Source organism: Cucurbita pepo, unplaced genomic scaffold, assembly GCF_002806865.2.
Source record: "Cucurbita pepo subsp. pepo cultivar mu-cu-16 unplaced genomic scaffold, ASM280686v2 Cp4.1_scaffold000239, whole genome shotgun sequence".
Lineage (NCBI taxonomy): Eukaryota > Viridiplantae > Streptophyta > Magnoliopsida > Cucurbitales > Cucurbitaceae > Cucurbita > Cucurbita pepo.
Genome location: NW_019646493.1, coordinates 62,135 through 79,717, shown reverse-complemented (window position 1 = coordinate 79,717; position 17,583 = coordinate 62,135). Strand labels below are relative to the sequence as shown.

Below are 17,583 nucleotides of genomic sequence, written 5' to 3'. Positions count from 1 at the left end.
AAACTTTTAGTAAAATCTCGAAAGTTAAAATTTAAAAAAAAAAAAAAATCAAATATTTAATTTTGGTAGGAACTTGAGTGTTACATTAGACAACTAAGAACAACTAAGAAGGGAATATGACATCGGAAAGTCGAGGCAACAAGAGGTACACCTGGCAAGGCAAACGAATAGTTTCAATATATGGTTAAATAGTTGAAGTGTATGTAATGTGACATCATGAGCACTTATCTCAAATGTTGGTCAAATCATAAAGTATGATACAATATGGGAAAATAAAAGGTATTTGTGATACTAATAATTATATTACTCCAATCTTAATTACTATATTATTATTCATTTTCAAAATTCATCCATATAATTATTACATCAACAAATATCTATAGTGCTTTTGCTACCCCTAATACCAATATGTAGGCAAAGTAGAAAGTCAAAAGTAAAAATGGAGTTGACTTTTTACCTTGGTTAATTAAGTGGACCATGTTGAAACTTTTCGTAAAGTCAATATCTCAAATTCTTGTTTGGTCGGCAATGAAATTTGTGTCTTATCATGGGCGGGCCGGCCGTTCCCACACTTGTATGCTTCATAAGTGGGATAATAGGATCTTCAAAACAATTTAATATTAATGAGTTTGTTTACATCGTTATCACGATTGTACCAAACAAATGTACCAAATCACGAATATTTGACAGCAATAAAGCAAGTGGGGCATTTTGGGGCGGTTTAGAATCACAAATCTCTAGCGATATTTCATATACATTATCTTATTCATCTTTAAACTATATTCATTTGTTTGAAATAATTGAATTTACTTTAATATATATATATATATATATATATATATATATATATATATATATATTTTATCTCAAATGTTGGTCAAATCATAAAGTATGATACAATATGGGAAAATAAAAGGTATTTGTGATACTAATAATTATATTACTCCAATCNTAAAGTATGATACAATATGGGAAAATAAAAGGTATTTGTGATACTAATAATTATATTACTCCAATCTTAATTACTATATTATTATTCATTTTCAAAATTCATCCATATAATTATTACATCAACAAATATCTATAGTGCTTTTGCTACNTAAAAAAAAAAAAATCAAATATTTAATTTTGGTAGGAACTTGAGTGTTACATTAGACAACTAAGAACAACTAAGAAGGGAACATGACATCGGAAAGTCGAGGCAACAAGAGGTAAACCTGGCAAGGCAAACGAATAGTTTCAATATATGGCTAAATAGTTGAAGTGTATGTAATGTGACATCATGAGCACTTAATATTATCTCAAATGTTGGTCAAATCATAAAGTATGATACAATATGGGAAAATAAAAGGTATTTGTGATACTAATAATTATATTACTCCAATCTTAATTACTATATTATTATTCATTTTCAAAATTCATCCATATAATTATTACATCAACAAATATCTATAGTGCTTTTGCTACCCCTAATACCAATATGTAGGCAAAGTAGAAAGTCAAAAGTAAAAATGGAGTTGACTTTTTACCTTGGTTAATTAAGTGGACCATGTTGAAACTTTTCGTAAAGTCAATATCTCAAATTCTTGTTTGGTCGGCAATGAAATTTGTGTCTTATCATGGGCGGGCCGGCCGTTCCCACACTTGTATGCTTCATAAGTGGGATAATAGGATCTTCAAAACAATTTAATATTAATGAGTTTGTTTACATCGTTATCACGATTGTACCAAACAAATGTACCAAATCACGAATATTTGACAGCAATAAAGCAAGTGGGGCATTTTGGGGCGGTTTAGAATCACAAATCTCTAGCGATATTTCATATACATTATCTTATTCATCTTTAAACTATATTCATTTGTTTGAAATAATTGAATTNATATATATATATATATATATATATATATATATATTTAAAATAAGTAAAATAATTATTACATTTAGTTTAAATACTCTTGGCTTGTCCCACTCACCATTATCCACAAAATAAAGCTCACAATAGGTACACTTTTGAACTCAAAATTGGTTTTAAACATTGTTTTATACTTTTTTTGGAATAACTTTTATTAAAAGAAATGTTTTTCAAAGGTTTTTTTTTTTTTTTTTTTCAGCACCTCAAAAAATTAAGTTTAAAACTCTTTTTAAAGTAAATATCCTATATTGATTTTTAATGGAATTTTCACCCCAAAAAATGTAATTAATATAACTCATTTTAAATAGAGTGTAACAAAAGATATATATGGTTATCTACTGTAAATGTCGTAAAATACTTGAGTTAGAAGATATTCCACTTCTTCTTGGTCCATAAATCCAATTTATTTTATGATATAGGACATTGGCACTATTTCTCTTAANTTTATGGGTCGTGCATATTTATCAATAAAATAGTCTTACATAGATTAGTATGAGCCACCGACTATGTGAGGAGACCTCAATGTCTTCACTTTCAAATCAAGTGCTTTGAAAAATGGATAATGTGGGATGGCTCTATAAGCCGATCAAATTATAAAGTATAGGTTGGGTGTGGTAAACAAACCAAGAATCCATCAACTATTGGCTATCTTCCAAAACACACACTACAAAATAATGGATACAAAAGCTAATATAAAATGCCATGCCAATCGATGTTATTAAAAGTTTATGATGTTTTATAATATTTTTATATACCAACAATAAATGTTATAATGGAGTATGTGACGTAATTATATAATAAAAATATTTTATAACACCTTTGGTATGCTAATATAATTAAAATATTGTGTTATCTTAATTTATAATAGCATTTTTTTAGCGCTATAATATAATAGATATAGATAAACAAAATTATTTAGCATATAATAATCTTTTAATAATATTTTTGTTTGCTATATAAATTTTGTTATAATATTTTTTTTTATAATTATAGTGCAAACATATATTTATTTTATTGTTTAAATATCATTTAAATCAATTACATTGAATAAAATTTAATTTCAAGTACTTATTTCAATAATATTTAATAACACATTAAATACCAAAAACATACCTCCTGGATTAAAATTTCATAATAAACCTACTTATAGTATTTAATAATCTGAATATAATTATAAATAACATAAATTAATTCACAAAATACAAAATTTATATTTAAAGGTAGTTCTCGAACTCTATTAATTGAAAATAAATGGAAAATAAAAGAAGAAAAACAAACATAAACATGATGGAAGTTTTATTTTTGGAGAATGTTATAATAATTTCATATTCAAACAACGCTAAATAGGTTCTGTAAAATAATTTAGAAACTTATATATACAATTTGATTTACAATTAATTAATTACAAATAAACACTATTCTCAAAGGAAAAGAATGTAAAGATAAAAATAAAAATAAAATCTCAAATACGCAAGAAAAACCATAAACTCAAACCAGACTCCAAGAGATTAAAATTTTGAATTTTTTTTCCTTTTTCATTTCTTTCATCTAAACTAAATTGTTAAAATAAAATTGCCTAAAAATTAAATAAATACATCCAAAATTGACTTCATTGTTTTGATTCTCCTGTAATGCTTAAAACCCATATCCGTTACTGACAAAATCATCATCATCGTCGTCGTTCCCACTGCTAAAATATTCCAGAAGTTGACTACCATCTTCTTCATCGTCACCTTCTGTCATTATCTCCAACATTCCAGGGCCCCCACCAAACTCAATATCATCCATCACAAAATCTCCATCATCCTCGTCATCAAGATCGCTCACACTGTCCTCATCGTCCTCATTACTCATATCAGAATCACTCGCACCATCCCCATCAATATCAAGACCCAAAATTGGATCCAAATCATCCGCATCATCGTCATCGTCATCGTCATCGTCTTCGTCTTCATCACTCTCACTTTCAGCATCGTCGGGGTCAGAATCATCATCAGTGGGCCTTCGTCGACCAATTTCATAGACTCGTGCAGAAGAAAACATCTCATCTTGATCATCCATTGTGATTAAACCAACAAAAGAATCAGTTTCCTCTGTTGTGAAATCTAGGACACATCGATCAAGTGGGATAGTTGCAATATCTGAATAGTTCACTGCATCAATGGTCCGAAATGCAGCAAAAAGTGGATGTTTGATGCGACGAGTATGAACAGCTGACATTACATCTTCAAGATTTCTCCTCAAGATTGCATAAATTACATCACCACTCGCATTGAATGTTATCGCCGTTTGGTCGAGGGAAGGTACACTGCGGAGAAGCCTAAGCTTACGTAGATCCCAAACCTCGGAGTTAATAATTACCTGGACAGCATATACCATATTAGTAACCAAACACAAATCAAGAAAAAGAAAGGGTCCAATACAAGTTTACGAACGAATGTCAGTACCACAAAGAGTCAATGCAAGAGCAAATTAGCTTATTATCCAATGGGGGCAATCCAAAAGGATCATGCATATAAAACGCTTTTCCACAAAATATTGGCACAAATTCCTCTCGTAGTATTGACATCTATGGCCAAGAACGTAGTATGTCACAGAAACATTGGATTGTTTGAAATTATTTCACTTCTCATTTGTAAAAGCTTTAGCAAAAAACACCATGAAATGTTTGATTTTTTTTTAAATAGTAAATGCTCGTATAATCAAAGGAAGACAGTTCAGCTGACCTCATTCCCAGCTGGATGAAAACCACCACCACCATAATCAGTGAACTGATCAAAGCGATGGACAGGTCCTGGTTCCCGTCGATCCCATAAGACCCCATTCCAGAGCAACATTGTATCCGAAGGGCTGAAGTGTACATGAGAATAAGCAAGCCCTCGACCTGCAGAACTGACATTGGTATCAGATAGTTTCAGTTCTAGTTGGCAGGTCTGAATATCATACAAGAGTATTTCCCGTCGAGCAGGCTCAGATGCCAATGCTGCAAAAACGTTCCCAGCATTGCTAAACCTGGCAGCCTTGCATCCTTCGAATGAATGCATGGGCCCACCAGAAATGGAGGATGCATCCCATAACCTTACGTCTAAAGAGCTAGATGAAAGCACAAACTGAGTCTCGCCAGAAATATATGACTCCATTATAGTTAAAGGAGACTGATGGCTGGAGCAACTCTCTAATATGCTATTGTTGTTGGAATCGAAGATCTTGACTTCCCCATCGTGGCTGCCCACGGCAACTCTTGAGTCTCCTAGGAAACAAAGACAGGTCAAAAGAGCACTAGCATCATCCCGACAAGTTCGCCAAGGCCTAAACCTGCTGTAGACAAACTGACGGTCCCTCCGGTTGCCATGAACTCCACCATATATACTTCTAAATTCACGTGAACCAAGACGAGATGTTACATTCCATGGGGCATCAAGGCTTCGTTTTGGTTCAGGGCAAACATGAGGCTGCAAAAGAGACAATGGAGGAAGAGTAGTTATCGGGGTTGGACATTGGCGGTGCTGGTGTTTTAGATACTGAACAACAAGGGAATCTAGAGTTAGTCTCTCACTATTGCTGGGTTGAGGGTCATTTAGATTCCCAGGATGCGACGATGGTGTAACCAAACCAACTTGGGAACTACTGTGTTGGTTGTCATCCAAACCATCGGTCCAAAAACCCCCAGGAGTTGGTCGCCCAAGCTGATCTCTCATGTTAGTAGTTTTGGGGGTAGAAAAGCCGAAATCTGTTAAACTACTTTTGCGAGAGGAAATGGAAGTAGGACAAATAGGAGAATGAAGTCCTGGCTCATTAGAGTGAAGTCGCTTTGAGGACAATATGGTGCAAGTATCCTTCAACTCGGACAACTTCCGCTTCATGGGCAAGATAATGGGTGTTTTACATTGAGACTCCGTATCAATGACAAGGGTTGTTTCATTTGAAGATAGAGGTACAGCAGATTGTTTTGAAGCACTAGACAATTTTCTAACTGCTGAGGAAGAAGATTCCAGGGATTTAGGCTGACACTTTGAATTTGTACCAAAAGGAGTTGAGAAGATCAACGGCTTTTTCCTTGGACAAGACATATTAATATCGCCTTTCAAACTTGTATCTTCTTCTCGTGCAGACTTCGGTTTATCTGTCAGAAATCCACATGGGACTCGACCATAAGGCCATTGCAGCTGGGATGAGGGTGCCTCCAGCTTGGAGACTTGGTATGCAAGAGATGATGGAGCTGCTAAAAGAGGCAAAGGAGTCAACTTGGCTTCTTTCAGCAATGCATAGGCAGCTTTGCTTAATCCAGATGCCTGAAGATGCTCGTGAATTAAAAGAAGAAGTTCCCTGAGATAATACTCAAGCATATGAGAAACTCAAAAATAAAATGCCAGGATAATCATAAGGTGTTCTATAACCACTACATAGAATCCACACTCAAAATAAATCAGCAACTACCTGGAATGGTAAGTTATAGGTGTAGCAGCAGCTATGGCTGCTCTTTCTATCCGTCTCAAAGTTGGGGTAGCAGCATCACTAGCTGCCAAAGCACTCGCCCGCCCAGAATTTGTCACTATCTGATCATATTATTGAATATCATGGTCAGTTGCTCACTTGGCAGTAAAACAACAATAACTTGTGATAGCCTGTTGTTAACATAGCTATATAAAGTTATGTTGTATGATGTATGCACATCCTATCTCCATTCAAAAGCTAGGTTGTAAACATTCAGTTTAATAAGTCATAGGCAAACATAATGCATATAAATGTGGCATACATAATAGAAATCGGTAGGAGTGCTCACTCTCAATGAAATCAAGAGAAATGAAAATACAAGCCGGCACACCGGTACAGTATGGAGATAATAGGTACTCACTGAAATAAGCTCAATAGCGACCTGGGAAAGCTCCGCTTGCCACCTACCTTGCTCAGTTCCTGATATCTGGCTACCTGAATCTCGAATTAGTTCTGATAATTTTTTCCCCACCTGTAAACCAGTTTGTGATATACCAGGGTTCAAAACAGTAACGAGACTTTAAAATATAGCATTATAGAACCGTTTATTTATTTTATTTTTCTCTTGTAATAACAAGAATCATGTAAATTATTTCCATGTATAACAAGAAAAATGAGGTTACAGTAGTAAGTATATATTGAAGTAATTTTTTCAGTGTCCAATCAGATGAGTCAATTTTTTGCTTGAATACTACCATGTAAGCCACTCTGTGTTTACAGTTTTACTGCAATGCCTAACATCTAAAGATAAGATGAACCAATTTATACTGTACAATAAATTCCTATTGACAAAAGGCCCTTGACCACAAATCATACCTGAAGTTTTGTCAATATGTGTGCTATTGTATCATCTCTGGCTAAACCAAGCAAGACCCGACATGCAAGAGCTCGCAGACAATCGAGAGCAGCAGGAGGAAGAAAGATCCTTGGCTGAAGAAGATGCAAAAGAACCTTAATACCATTGTTAGCACGGACTGCTTCCCTAGCTTGACGATATGCTTGTTCCAATTGTGCAGCAAGACCGGCGCAGCCTGCTCCTGCACCTAAAGATATTCGACGATCCCCAACCAACCTTGATGTTGGTGTTGCAACTTGATTTTGAGAATTATTGTTATTAGCCTGACCAGTGACTGAAGTATTGCCTCGATCTACAATGCTAGACTCCCCATTGCGCTCTCTCTGATCTCCCTGACCAGACATGTAAACAGCTCTACTCTCCACAACAGGTGGTTTATTGCTGATTGATGGTGGGGGACAAACAAGATTGATCAACACATTCAAAGCCGGCTGAATGATCTGCAAATATATTTAGGTATTAAGCTAAAACCATTCATAGCTCAAACACTTATCTGCTCTAAAGCTTGGTTCAAGCATTTGCAGTAAAATAAAAATATTTGAAAATTGGTCAATTACCTCTGGGTCAACAAAATTGCTAGCAATACTTGCTGCATCCAAAATGACAGCTATACCAACACGATTATTGCTTAATGTGGCATTCACAATCATTTTGCGGCAGTTGGGCACTAACGTTACAATATGAAGAACTCCCAATGCATATTGAAGTAAATCATGCAAGTAACGATCAACAGGAGGGGCCTACAAGACCAAAACTAAAAATAAACAAGGTGTGGAGAGATGGATACAGAGGATTGTATAATTTTAGATAGTAGTACCTGGCACAACTCCAACATGGTTATATGCCCATTACAGTTTAAGAACTTTTCAGCAGCAGGCCAACGAGTTCTTACAAATGCAGCACCAAGCTTCCGGTCCTTCTGTAGAAGGAGAAGTACAGTATCCATAGCCTCATTACTAATATCAAGTGGCTTGTATGCTGCCCTCACACTTGAAGCATTTCGAGCACCACTTCGACTACTTTTACTAGGACGAATAGATTCCACAAGCAAAAGAAGATGAGCTCTGAAATACTGACGTAACGCCACACATGTATGATAAGCTATTTGCTTTCCAGATGATGTAAGTACTTCAGTTGGTGATCGATCATTTCGCAAAGCTCCTGTACCAGATAGGCCTAAAGCCCCAGAGTTCACTCCAGACCTCACAGACGCAGCATCATTCAACAGCTCCAGTAATTTCTGTAGGCCATCTTGAGCGTCAAAAGCATCAAGAACAGCTCTGAACACAAAAGCAGCAGCAAAAAATAAGGCTGCATTTTTCCTGGCCTGATCTTGTGGGCACTCAAGAAGCTGGATGGCTAATTGAACCACCTGATAGACAACGTCAGAAGGAAGGGCACAGACTCGTTCCATTATTCCCTGAGGGGAAAACATCCTTGCAAGTGAGATGAAATAATGGGTCTACAAAAATGAAAGATTAATACAAAGCTGAAGCTAAATAGAAGGTTTAGCATCAATAACAACCTGGAGGGAACCAATTGTGAACAAGCAAAAAGAGAGCCCAAAAAATGTTAGAGCAACTCTGGGAACTGCAAGGAGTTTCTGCATGCCACCTCGGTCAACAAAAAGTGCTGCAAACTTACGATGAGCAGCCAAAGCACAGATTAATTTCATCACATCAGGCAAGAGCATTTCAGCATTCAATGTTTCACTTTGCTTGGAACTCCTTTGCAGTAGTGTAAGACATACATCTATGCCCTTTTCACGCAAAACAGGCCCAAGTACTTCAACATACTCCCCAAGAATCTCGAGGCATTGAATACAATATTTCTTTCTCAGTTGTGTGAGGGAGTCAAAATCAGGGATGAAAAAATCTTCAGTTTGCTCATTCATTTCCTTCCCTGTGGTACCTGGATCTGCTGAAGTAACATTTGAATCGCTCTGGCTCCTGTACCAATCCATCCACACATTTTTTAGGCCACAGAATGGAACACATGAGAAATGAGAAAGTGCAATGCATCCGCTTCAGTACATCATATGCATAATAAAAATAACAAACCTGGAAACCTCAGTAGCATTTGCAGCATCAATCACAGTAGTTGCAGCTCTAGAAGCAGCTAAAAATGCAGCCTCTTCATCATTCGAAGTTTTAAATTCCTAAATAGATAAATCATGTAACTCAGAAATAAAGGACAAAAGAGTTCTAAAAATTTCATGTGTGCACGCGAAAGATGGAGAGAGAAAGAAAGCATATACCTCAAAAGCTGCACTCTTAACAAACTCAGCAGCAGAATCACCTGCTGCTTTTATGGCTTCTAATGGTGCACCGACTGCTCTTGCTTCAGCTTCTGCAGCACAAACAGCTTTCTTTACAAGCTCAGAAATATCTTTCGATCCAACTCTGCATTCTTGGTAGCAATCATCATTATCATCTCTTTCCATAGAAGAAATATCACAATTGATCCTGCCAGCGGTCCTACCAGCATCAGATACTTTTTTAACATCCAGATTTTTAAACGAACTCCTTTCTCTAGAACTTCGCCATCTATTACCAGATATTGGTGAAGTGAGTGCATGATCAATCTCAAGAGCACCTTCAGTCATTCTTCCTTTCCCTCTAGATCTGCTACGGCTCATTTTGTGTCTTGTAGAGTCATCTCTAACATTGTCATCAAGCTCACCATATTTTGTCCTCCCATCCCGAAAATCTACAGCATGCCATCTGTCTTTGCCTTCTACATCAACCTCATAGACATCAGACCTTGTAGCCAACCCATCAGGTTCCTCTTCACCAGCCCAACATTCTTCTGCTGGTGCCAGCCTACTTAGGCCTCTCTCACGATCCCTATCAAAACCTTGATCATCTACAGATCTTTCCTCGGCTGTTCTTGAATCATCTAAATGAGATGTTTCTAGAACTTGTCGTACCCTCACTCTATTTTCATCTCTAACTTTGATGCCACTAGCTCCAGACGCATTTTTGGCTTCTATTAAATGATTGCCATCTTTTTGACTCACATCTCCAAGAACATGAACACGAAGAAAGCGCATAAGTTTTGCAGATAATCTAGCCGTGAAAACATCTTCTACTAATTGACTCCCACTGAAAAAATTAGAAAAACAAACATTGACATGTTATGCAAAATGAAGAAGTGCATGAAAGTTAATGGCAAACAGAGTTGCAGCCATACCCAACCAAGCATATAGCAAGTAGTCCAGTAGAATATGTCCTTAACATTTCAGAATCTGACACATCCCTTCCTCCTAATTCATTTTTCCAGTTGAGATCTTCGGTCGAAATCCTCCCAGCTTCCTCCATCACCCATTTTTTTATGTTTTCCAAGACGTCATCCTCAAAAACATGAGGATACTGCAACACATAAAGGTTATATCGCGTTGAGTAAACTCAACAAGCAGCTATCAAAAGAAGATTGTGCGAGTGTGTGTGAGAAAGAGAGAGACAGACAGACAGGCAGTTTACCGTCCAAGCCAGTGAACAGCATAAAAGAAGTCTTGTAGCAGCAGCCTGAATGGAGATTGAGTATCTTGTGTCCGAAAGAAACTTTGAGGAAATCAATTCAAGAAATTCATCGTTCTCCTACAGAGTGGGAGAAAAAAAGTCAAAATAAGTAATGTCATGAACTATTGCTCCTAAATCACCTAACAACCTACCAAAGTAAATTAAAAGACGAGGAGGATAACTCAAAATTTAGGTTACCCGGACTACATTCCCTAGCCTTCCAATACTATGAGATACGCGAGCATTGCTAGACGAATTACCATTTTCTGCAATGTATCTGCATTATTGTGTGTGTAACAAAATAGGTTTAAACTATACACAGAATCGTGCTAACAGTAAAGGAAATATGAATAATAGCTGAAACAAATAAATGGCACTGTTTTTCATACATTTTAATGATGTATATATTACTAAAAATGAGGCCAGCTACTGCAAACTTAGAATAAAACAAATGTCGATCAAACATTCATCAAAGCCAACGCAAGCTCTATTCAAGCCCACCTCACCATCTCTAGAGCAAATGTCAAACTAGAATTGATCTTGAACTATTGCTCGCATTCCTGGTTTCTAATCCAATAAAAAATCCTCCGACTTATTGGATTAGAAACCAGGAATACTAGCAAACTATGGACTCCAGTATTTGAGAAACCTTAGTAATAGTTAACTTTCCGAGTAGGTAATGCGGCCCACTCCATGACGTTTTGATCTCCTGAAGACCGTTGATCTTACCACTATTTCAANCCCCCCCCCCCCCCCCCCCCCCCCCACAGAAAATCTGATGCTCGTCTTCCATATTGACTAGTAATGTCAGTTAAGGGTTGGGTTGGCGTAAGTTCTTCATTTATGAAATTTTTATAAACCCCAAGTCATAATTGATAGAAACTGCAACGGCTCATTACGTAAAGCTCCTTTTCCACCCCACAGAAAAATAAAATATATTACAAAAGAAACCCAAAAAACCAAAAGAAAAATGAAAAAACGCCAAGCTTTTCCTTACGAAGACCATTTCATCCAATGCACACCATACTAGAATCCATTCCCATGCTCGTTACATAACATTACAAATTCAGTTTCAGAAACATATACGTCCACAAAGCGTATTAAAATCATCAAACTAACAAGAAGCACTCACCTGGACTCTTGAGTCTCAAGAAGTGAGGCAAGGGCATGAAGAACAGTTGGGCTGGGGTTATCAGGCGAAGAAGTGATCTTCTCAATCAAATTATGTGCCCTGGCAATCAACTCGTCGTCTTCATTCTTAGCCTCCTCTTCTTCGTGAACCTCCCCTCGTTCTTCTTGAGATTGTGATTGAATTTCCGCCGCCACGGCCGGCGCAGATGGAACAGGAGGCACTTCGCCGTGACCTTGTGCCTCGTTTGATTGCTCGTCCATGGCCGGTGGTTCCATATGAGAAATTAGGATCCGTAACAGAATAAAGAAGAAATGGTAGGGCTCATTGTTTGTCCAAATGAATTACTTCGTTGTTGGCGCACATTTTTCTGTGACTTTGTGCGAATGTGCTTTGAAAGATACGTACAGTAACTGCGTTTCTATGGAGCCGTAGTGGAACGGAGGAAGAGAGAAAATCTCTCACCGTCGGAATCGTTCGGAAACAGAATCCCGTACGGTTTCTTTTGCCGTCGGAGAGTAGAGTATCCGGATGTTAACAGAAATCCGTCCAGAAACAGGCTCGCCGTTGCGGTTGGAGAGTAAAAGAAATCGCAGAAGCCGGTGGCGTCGGAGGCTGGCAGAAACCACTCGCCGTTGGAGAGACACAGAAACTGCTGTCGTCGCCGTGGCCGTCGGATACTAAAGGGAACCGCTCCCCTGACCTAGCTCCTTCAATATATCGATGGTCTGAATAGGAATTTGGAGGAAATTAGAAAATAATAATAATAATAATAATAATAATAAAATAAAATAAAATTTTAAAGCTTTATGCCCGTATTAAATGCATTGGGAGGGAGCTACTGGCTTAAATGTCTTAATTTCTTTTCTTGGATCTTTTAAATGTCTTAATTTCTTTTCTTGGATCTTTTAGGTCTCACACAGGCGACTTAATCTTATTTTAGTGTTACAATTCATCCCACAAGTGACTATTTTAGTGTTACAATTCATCCCACAAGTCATTAAGTCATCTAAGGTTGAAGGGTACTACTTTCGATACGTATTAACTCCACTAGCTACCCGCATGATTCACACTCTCTCAAGGCCTTGATGGAACCTCCATGCAGGGTAACAAACTGACTACCACATGATGGATCCACTGTTTAGGGTAATCCATCAAACACTAAGTCACAAAACCCTTTCCATCCTCATGCCTAGCTCAATGACATCGTACTAAGTGGAAGGTCCTCGGACACGATCGACTGTCATCGGCTTAAAAATCTACCTTTCTCATTCTTGAATGTTGTGGAGATCTACTAGGTTCTTTGGGGTGTCTAAGCGATTTAAATCTCTTATCACGTTTCTAGGACACTCAGGGTTAGCTCATCAAGCTAAACCAATCTCTGGGTGTACACAGGTCTAAACCTCTAACCGCTCACGATCCTGGGATGCAAGGTCTACTACTATAAATATATTGACTTGGGTCAATATGTAAACCGTTGTAGCGCCATAATCTTACGTGAGCTCTCTCATGCATGCTTTTCTAAGGAGATTTTCTTATCAATCTCCTAAGTACTCTTATGAACTAACAAAGGAACCTTATGAACCTAGGAATCAATAGTGTTATTTGATTCTATGAACTAACCGAGGAAACTACAAAATTTATGCTTTAATAATACAAAATTAATTAATTAAACTCTTTATTTAATCAACTTCACTGTAGGTCTAGAGTTAGTACTCTTATCACTCCAAGACAAGTTGTGTATATTAATATAATTATTAAAAGCAAGTCAATCATTCAGAAGTTAGTTCATAATTATAGGTTGAGTCAAAAAATTATTTTATCTTGTAATTATATCTTTCACCTTAAGTATCACTCCTTTAATGAATAATTTATTAATAATCTTCACAGGCCAAGTCCGTCTTGAGTAAGTGAAAGGGTGAGACTCCATTGTTCAATCTTGAATTTAAAATTTGACGGAAGTCACATAGTGAATTCTAACTCATATCTGGTAAAATCTGCAAAATGATAGACATATTGAATCGGCTACAAAAGTCATTCTCACTCATGCAAATCAAAAGACAAAACCTGACAAGTAGGAAATTCATAACCCAATATAAAGTCGCATATGATGGCGTGAAATATTAATTTTTATTTATTTTTATTTTTAAGAAATGCTCATTTTTAGTTCTTCGAGAATCTTAAAGCAGCCACGTGTAAACTATCTGCCTAGATTGGGAAAACTCTAGAAAATCCCTACAGAGAATATGAACATCCGCCTGCATTGTAATACCACAATATTGAATATGAACCGCCCTTTGGGAAAAGCTGAAGGAGAGTGGAAATCCTTTGACTTGCAGTTCTAAAAAAAACTCAAACGGAAGCTTCAAACTTCACTGACCTCATGCCCAGCCTCAATCAACAAGAACCAAAGGTTTCTTTCGAAACCTTAAAACCCATATTTTATACAAATGGCAAAAACAGACTTCCCTAGGCGTCCTGCAACATTTCGAAACCTTAATTTTTTTCATTCTTTCTTTTTATCAAATTCTCCGACCACTAATTTTTTCTAATAGGAAAGACACATTTCATTTAGTTGTTAGGTTAGTTAGGTAACCTAACCAAGCGAGAAACGTAAACAATTGAGTGATATTATTGAATACTGAACTTGACTTTTATAGCCTTACAAATAACCTAACCTAGACGAATCTAAAAAATATTTAAATAGATCCCTAAAAATACTCTTAACTATTTTACCTAATCAAATTCTTCTAACCATCCCTCCCTTTAACTTATTCTTAACCTATTCTTCTTGGTTAAGAAGTAGTTCAAGTTAGAAACACGCAACTTCCGAAATGCTTCTAATTTTAAAGGCTTTGTCAACAAATCAGCAAGTTGATTTCGGATACCACAAAATAATAAATTAACAGTTCCTTCTTTTGTAAGATCTCTAAGAAAGTGAAATCTTACTTTTATGTGTTTGGAACGTCCATGTAGAATTACATTTTTGGATAGCTTAATAGTTGAAGTATTATCACACAATAGCTTTGTTCCTTCTATTTGAGAGTGACCAATCTCTTTGAGTAGTCTCCTCATCCAAACAGCTTGACATGCACAAGCACTTGCAGCAACAAACTCAACTTCCGTGGTTGATAAGGTGACTATAGGCTGCTTACGAGAAGACCAAGCTATTGCTCCTCCACTCATCATAAACACATAGCTTGAAGTATTCTTGCTATCTTCCATGTCTCCGGCATAGTCACTATCAGTAAATTCATTTAAATCACCATAATCTATCGTACCTTTCAAGTATCTTAAAACCCTCTTGGCTGTTGCAAAATATTGTTGTGTTGGACATGCCATGAAACGACTTATCAAACTTACAACAAACATGAGATCAAGACGAATAGCTGTGAGATACATCAGACTTCCCACTATTTGTTTATACAAAGTTACATCTACTTTTGCACCATTTTTATCTTGGCCAATTTTCTCTATTCCTAGAAAAAATCTCATCTGACCTTAGTCAGTCATATCAAACTCTTTCTTCATGAAACGTTTAAACTCCTCCAATAATTCTTCATCGTCTCCAGTAAATAAAAGATCATCAACATAATGCTTACTATAAGAATTTTATCACCCTTCCTCTTGATGAAGAGAGTGTTAGGTTATGGAGCCTGCTCCTTATTTATAGCTTGGTCAACGGTTATATCCGGTAAAGCTATATTTGGTAAAGCTATATCCGGTAAAGCTATATATGGTAAATAGCTATATATAGTAGATTGCTAAATCTGGTAAGGCTATATATAGTAAACTAAACCATATATATATCGGTAGAGCTTTGAAAATGTACTTTCTATTCTCTGTACTCTCTCTTGTTGTACATACCTGAAGTCAATAAAAAAGAAAAATTCTTTTAGCCAGAGTTCTCCTTGCAATTTTCACTATCCCATTCTTTGTGTTCATCTAGATCGAGTGTGTGCGTTGTTGTGCGATCCTAACAACTGGTATCAGAGCTAACAACTGGTATCGATCCCAACAGAGAGTTTGCTCACTGGAACTGCTTTTGAATCCTTCCTTGATGAAGTAGGATTCTATTCGACTAAACCAGGTTCTAGGTGTTTGTTTTAATCCGTAGAGAGCCTTTTGGAGTTTGTACACCATCTCCTCACTTCCCTTTTTCTCATAGCCTTCACCGGAATCTGCTAACCATATAGGTGGATGTCGATTTCTCCCCTCCCATATTGTCAAATCTGGTGCAACAGTTTTCAGCAACTGGTTCAATTGTTTCAGCAACCGGTTCAGTCGTTTCCTCTGTGATTCTTCCTCCTATCAATTTCAATGTTTTTCCCCAGTCCAATTTTTCCGTTGCTCTCCATTTACCCATTTTTGGAAATGGAGTCCGATGTTGCTTGCCTTTCATACATGCCTCACAGGTGGTGTTTTGAGCTCCAATTTGCGGCAGGCCTTTCTCCATGTTTTTGTGTTTCAAGGTGCACAAGCTTCTGTAGCCGAGATGACCATATCGATGGTCCCAAAGTGTTGACTGATCCGTATTTGAAACTTGGAGGCATTTTTCTTCATTTGTTGTGGTAGATGGTTCAGTACCCAAAATAAACTGCTGATTTGCACTCATAATTGACTCTGCTATTTTTCCTTTTTGTGGGTGATAAAGGCTACATATCTTTAAATAATACTGCACTTCTTTTTCTTGTAGTTGTCCAATGCTCAAGAGATTATTTTTGAGTTCAGGTACCCAATACACATTACTAATAGTGCAACGAACCCCATGCAAAGTTAATTTCACTGCACCCTTTCCCATAACTTTCATACTTATATTATTTCCAAGTTTGACAATGTGGGAAAATGTCTTGTCTTAGCTGGAAAACATACCTTCACTTGCACACATATGGTTTGAGCAACCAGAATCTAAGAACCAAGCATCACTTCTTTTTGCTTCATGTCTTTCCATATGAGTCATTAACAACATTTCATCCTCTTCTTCCAGCTCGCTCTACGTAATTCAATTCCTTATTCAACTTTGGACATTCATATTGAAAATGACCTAAGTCATGACACCTATAACATTCAACAGTTGCTTTGTTGAAAGTTGATCTTCCTCTTCCGCGTCCTCTGCCCCTGTAAGTTCCTCTTCCTCTGTTACTTATTTCCGTTCGTCCTTCGACTTTTAGAACTTGCTCCTCTCTATTAATGCTGGATCTTCGAAATTTTTGTTCATGCACCACTAATGAACTTTGTAATTCATCAATGGACATGTTATCAGTATCTTTGGATTTCTCAATGGATACTACAACATAACTAAATTTTTCAGTCAGGGTGCGCATAATTTTTTCTACAATTTTCTTGTCTAGCATATCTTCTCCATTGCTTCTCATCTTGTTGGAGATTATCATCACTCTTGCAAAATAATCTGTGATACTTTCATCATCCTTTATCTCTTGGATCTCAAATTCTCTTCTTAATGCATTAAGAAGAAATTTCTTCACTTTTTTGTTTTCGCCAAATTTTCGCTTCATTGAGTCCCAAACAATCTTGGGTGTGCGACGATCCAAGATTTGTTCAAAGACCGTACGAACAATTGCCTGGAAGAGTTAATGCTTTACTTGGTAATCTTTGAGTCTAGCATCATCAAGGTGGCCCTTTTGTTCCTAAGCAAATTTTCCATAAGCT

General features: G+C 36.7%; 1 protein-coding gene across 3 annotated transcripts; it reads right to left on the bottom strand.

The window, feature by feature from the left end:
- Positions 1-3,373: 3,373 nt before the first annotated feature.
- Positions 3,374-12,641, bottom strand: LOC111784585 (DDB1- and CUL4-associated factor homolog 1-like). Of its 3 annotated transcripts, none has more exons than XM_023665234.1 (14): positions 11,917-12,641; positions 10,983-11,061; positions 10,746-10,862; positions 10,456-10,634; positions 9,521-10,367; positions 9,324-9,421; positions 8,789-9,212; positions 8,081-8,683; positions 7,821-8,003; positions 7,224-7,703; positions 6,769-6,879; positions 6,351-6,469; positions 4,640-6,239; positions 3,374-4,274 (listed from the first exon to the last, which is right to left on the bottom strand). In XM_023665234.1, the coding sequence occupies exons 1-14, from the start codon at positions 12,189-12,191 to the stop codon at positions 3,549-3,551; spliced, it is 5,841 nt and encodes a 1,946-aa protein (XP_023521002.1). In that variant the 5' UTR covers positions 12,192-12,641; the 3' UTR covers positions 3,374-3,548. The 3 variants fall into 3 exon arrangements, with proteins under 3 accessions (XP_023521002.1, XP_023521003.1, XP_023521004.1); XM_023665235.1 differs by having other exon boundaries at positions 10,983-11,050; positions 11,917-12,100; XM_023665236.1 differs by lacking the exon at positions 10,983-11,061 and having other exon boundaries at positions 11,917-12,011.
- Positions 12,642-17,583: the final 4,942 nt, after the last annotated feature.

Excerpts from the sequence above, each read along its gene's own strand:
- LOC111784585 (XM_023665234.1), bottom strand. The coding sequence starts at position 12,191 with ATGGAACCACCGGCCATGGACGAGCAATCAAACGAGGCACAAGGTCAC. Across the intron at positions 10,368-10,455 it reads CTTGCTATATGCTTGGTTGG|TGGGAGTCAATTAGTAGAAG; the intron begins GTATGGCTGCAA and ends TAATTTTTTCAG. Across the intron at positions 4,275-4,639 it reads TTCATCCAGCTGGGAATGAG|GTAATTATTAACTCCGAGGT; the intron begins GTCAGCTGAACT and ends TATGCTGTCCAG.